The sequence below is a fragment of the Copidosoma floridanum genome, unplaced genomic scaffold (genome assembly GCF_036245765.1).
Source record: "Copidosoma floridanum isolate Cflo_tuat_1 unplaced genomic scaffold, Cflo_Japanese_pri ptg000021l, whole genome shotgun sequence".
Lineage (NCBI taxonomy): Eukaryota > Metazoa > Arthropoda > Insecta > Hymenoptera > Encyrtidae > Copidosoma > Copidosoma floridanum.
This window is the reverse complement of record NW_028321898.1, coordinates 14340571-14345216: the sequence shown is the minus strand read 5'-3', so window position 1 is coordinate 14345216 and position 4646 is coordinate 14340571. Positions and strand designations below refer to the sequence as shown.

The 4646-nt window shown below is 42.6% G+C and overlaps 1 protein-coding gene across 1 annotated transcript; it reads left to right on the top strand.

The window, feature by feature from the left end:
• LOC149374132 (uncharacterized) lies at positions 1-1639 on the top strand. The gene is made up of 2 exons (XM_089594736.1): positions 1-1007; positions 1558-1639. The coding sequence occupies exons 1-2, from the start codon at positions 1-3 to the stop codon at positions 1637-1639; spliced, it is 1089 nt and encodes a 362-aa protein (XP_089450862.1).
• Positions 1640-4646: the final 3007 nt, after the last annotated feature.

Sequence of the window (4646 nt, the reverse complement as noted above, 5' to 3'; positions counted from 1 at the left end):
ATGATTGTTCTTTGCTGGTTAAAAAAAGCACCTCATTTGTTACGAACGTATGAGAGTAATCAAGTAGCCAATATCCAAAAATTAGGAGACGAGGCCGAATGGAGACATGTTTGTTCAAAGGACAATCCAGCTGATTCTTTGTCACGAGGACAATTACCAATTGACTTATTAAAAAATTCTTTTTGGACATTTAGTTCTCATTGGTTGTCCCTCTCTAAAGACAACTGGCCTCAGTCGCTATCCGTCTTCCAAACTAGCCTCACAGATTTTAAAGAGGGAATCGTTATTACTACGATTGTATCAGGAAGTTCTATTTACTCTCAATTCTCCAACTATGGCTGTCTTATCAGATCAATCGCATATCTTTGCCGTTGGAAGAGAGTGAGGTCAAGTGCAGATCAAGCTAAAGGCCGATCGAGTATAGGTGTATGTTATTTATCTCCTAGCAAAATCACTAATGCTGAATGCCTCATTCTTCACCTGATTCAACGAGGAACTTTCAGCCCTGAAATCAAGCTTCTCAAATCCACTCAAAAACAAAATTCCAATAATTCAGTTGGTTCAACTAGAAGTCATACCAAGTTTGATGAACTTAATCCTTTTCTTGATAACGATGGCCTGATTGGAGTAGGTGGTCATTTAAAAAATTCAGATCTTCTTTTTAATCAAAAACACCCGATCTTACTTCCTAGCAATTATCATATGTCTTATCTCATTATTCGTGACGCACACCATAAAAATCTTCACAGTGGAATCAACTCAACATTATATGCCATAAGCAAAAGGTTTTGGATCCTCAACAGTAAAAATCAGATAAGACATGTTATAAACCAATGTATACCACGCATCCGACAAAGGCCAAAACTTCCCCACGCCAAAATGGCTGACTTACCAGAGTCAAGAGTTACTTCTGCTTTTGCATTTAGTAAAACAGGTGTAGATTTTTTGGGTCCGATTTTAATCAAGGAAAAAAAGGAGCGCAATCGAAGTTTTATTAAGACTTATGGGTGCGTTTTTTTATGCATGGCGACCAAAGCGACCCATATTGAAGTAGCATGTGATCTCTCTACTGAGGGTTTTTTCAACTGTTTTTGTAGATTCATTAGTATATGTGGTAAACCAGAAATGATGTATTCTGACAATGGAACTAATTTTGTGGGGGCAAATAATAAACTCTTAAGAATTTATGATCTACATACGACGAAGGAATTCAAGGACGCTATTCAGGACTTTGCCGCGTCCAAACGGATTGAATAAAACTTTAATCTACCTCTTTCCCCAAATTTTGGCGAATTATTAAATGCCGCGATCAAAAGTTTTGATCACCATTTAAATCGCGTCATGAAGGATCAGAAGCTTACGTATGAGCAATTAGACACGTTGTAGAAATAAATCGCGGCTATTTTGAATTCTCGACTGTTATACGTGATTTCTGCTGATCCTAACGATTCACTAGTGCTAACACCTGCGCACATCTTAATTGGACGTCCATTCAATTTTTTACCTGAACAAAATTTTGTTTCAGTTCCAGACAACCGCCTGACCACTTACCCACTCATTTGCAAGATTCGACAAGACTTTTGGAAAATATGGCATAAAGAATATTTGCACGAACTACAAACTCGTCAAAAATGGCTGACCTCTACCGCTACTTTGACACCCAGCCTAGTGGTCGTGTCAATGGAGGACAACCTTGCGTGTGCAAGATGGCCGCTGGGTGTCGTCACAGAAATCCACCCTGGAAGTGATAGCATTGCTCGTGTAGCATCTGTATAGATGGCTTCAGGAATCTATAAGAGGAACATCACTCGACTTTGCGTGCTACCTATAGCTCAGGAGAGTAAAGTTTCGTCAGAATCTCAACTCCCTCCTCAAGATCTTTGAACGCTATAGATCGTTGCTAGTTCAATAATTAATTTAGATAATAATAATGTAAGAAACAACTTTTTGATGGCGTCATGTAGGTTGATCGGTTATTCATTAGATTCAAGGCATTATTCTAGTGTGTGGGTTGCACTGTGTGCCGTGATTAGATATATCAATCAAAATAATCAATCGGATTGTGATATATGTACCGATCAACAGAATAGTCCCTGCAATGAAAACTGATTCTAATTGTAAATCTTCCAAAGTTTAATACAGCGAGATTAATTTAACTCTGGTCAAGGTAAATTTAAGTTAAATCTAACTCTGCTCAACTATTGTGATTCAACCTAGTTTTGCAGCCATGGCCAGCAGTATGTTGCGTCGCAACATATAAATACATATACAACATACGTATGACATATTTTGTCTCGATTCTAATGTTGTATTAGCGCCTGTGTGCAAAAACGAACGCATGTTTCTGCGCGTGTCTGCTGGGAGCTAGGACCCAAAAACCTAACATGGCGGTAGCACTTATCGACGTTACGTCACTATTGCTTAGCTTAACCGCTCGGTTGGTTTTAACGGGCAGTAATCGACCAACTTGAACAGGGTGCGGAGCTCCCTCACGTCAAACCGTTTTCTTGTAAAACAATTGTACAACGTGCAATAAATCAAAATTCCAACGAATTTATGATGACACCAACGTGGCCTTATTGTTAATTCAATGTTGCGTAGTATCGCATATCTGTGATTAAATTTCTTGTATCAAAGGCGTGTATAATCGGCGTGTGCTTGCGTGCATGGCAGTGGCCATTGTGCTCTGTATGACGTCTCTTTTGTTTGTTCTCCATTCACTGTAATTCTGATTCCTGAGTTTGTCAATAAACGGGGTTTTCACGCCTTGTAGCTTTTTCTCAACTGAAAGAGATTCATGCGTTTTTTTTATATTTATAACAAGGCCATTTATTTCCCAAACAAATAAATAAGCCAAACTTAAACAGCATCCTTTGAAAATACCACAGCCCTGAACCTGGCATTGAAAACGTGGTATACTTCCTACTTGAGGCTTCCATGAGTTTCTGAAAGTAGGTCTGTTTGAGGTCGATTTTGGATAGATACCGCGCACTTCGGAGCTGGTCCAAAATCAAATCCATACTCAGCAAAGGGTACGCATCGTGAGTTGTCACCTTATTTAAGTCGCGAAAGTCGATGCAAAATTGATGAGTCCCATCTGGTTTCTTTATCATCACTGGCGTGCTACTATAATCGCTAGACAATTTTCGATAATCATCCCGTTGTACATTCGCTCTACCTCCTCTGTCGCTATTTTCTGCATCCGTGGCGACATACGCCTCGACCAATGTTGGATCGGTGTACGATCGGTCACGGGAATAACGTGCTCGGTTAGCTAAGTTATCCCTGGCACTTCGGTAGCCAACGAAGATACTTGCTCGAATAATTTGTTTACTCGACCACGCTGATCGTTACCCACTTTCACAATACTGGCGCATTCCGCATAAATCACTCTCGAGTTCGTCGCTCCGCCCAACAAATGAAGCCAATGGTCCTTTGCTCGCTCGCCATAGTCTCTTGCTGAAGTTAGCCTCGATCTCAGAGTTCTGACAGAAGTCCATCCCCAAAAGAAGGTCCTAATCGATGTTTGGCACCGCTTTCAATTACAAAATGGCTCCTCTCGTTCCGATATCTATTTGTGCCTCAAGCACCCTCAACACTCTAGTCACTTCCCCGTTAACGTTACGCATCGTGGAGTTTCTTGGCAACAGGCGCTTCTCGAATTTATCGGCCACCTTAGGTCCGATTCGTGAGAAGGTAGCTCCTGGATCCAATAAAGCCTTGTAACTCCGATCCCCTAATGAATTTCTGCAACTTCTGCAAATGCAATTTCTTGGCGTAGTCTCACATGTAAACTACCTGCATACTTTGCATGTTCCACATCACTCAGAAGCTTCAAACCAAGGGTTGCTGAGGGAGAGGCGTTGTTGAGGAAAAGTCGGAGTGGGCCCTCATTCCGAGGCTTAGCCGTCCTTTTCTCGACATTCTTCTGCAACATCTCGTCCACGGTCTTAAACACCTTCAACGGCTCGCTATTAAACGCGTCTTATGACACTGGCTTGGGCTATTCCAACAGGTGGTCGTCCTCCCGCTCGCTGGCACTCGCTTTTATTTCCCTCTCGCCTCCAAGCAACACCCCTTCCCCCCCATGAGTTATCAGCCAAATATTTCATCAGTCGTTATCCCAACTAGAGGCATGTGTACCCTTAAGCTCGCTCAGTACGTCGCCGCCTAACATCACGTGCTTGCTCGGCGCTATTGCTCGATTGACCCCTACATCCTCATCATACCCTTTGAACAATCCGCGAAAACTCTGCAGACCCACGTCTTCTGACTCGCAATCAGGTGTTACGCTTATCTCGCTACTCACTATCCGCTTTCCCTTCAATTTTCCAAATAATTTGATACTACCGCTATCACCAAATGGGTCACTACGGTTCCTGTCTCTCGAACGATTTTTCGCATTCGCTTCTTCTCGCTTCATCACTTCATACGCTTTCTTCGCTGTTTCCGTCGTCTCACATCGCGCCCTGGAGGGTCCAGGGAGCAAGCTCTTTACTAGCTCCCCAGTTTCCAGTTTTCCAGACTCTCACCAGTTTTTCGCATACGCTACACGATTTGAAGGTCACACCTCGAAGGCCGCAGACTTGACAGTACACATTCCACGGCATCGCGTCCCCAACCGAGCCCTCGATCCAAGGGGATCG

Excerpts from the sequence above, each read along its gene's own strand:
- LOC149374132 (XM_089594736.1), top strand. The coding sequence starts at position 1 with ATGATTGTTCTTTGCTGGTTAAAAAAAGCACCTCATTTGTTACGAACG. Across the intron at positions 1,008-1,557 it reads AGTTTTATTAAGACTTATGG|ATTTGCAAGATTCGACAAGA; the intron begins GTGCGTTTTTTT and ends ACTTACCCACTC.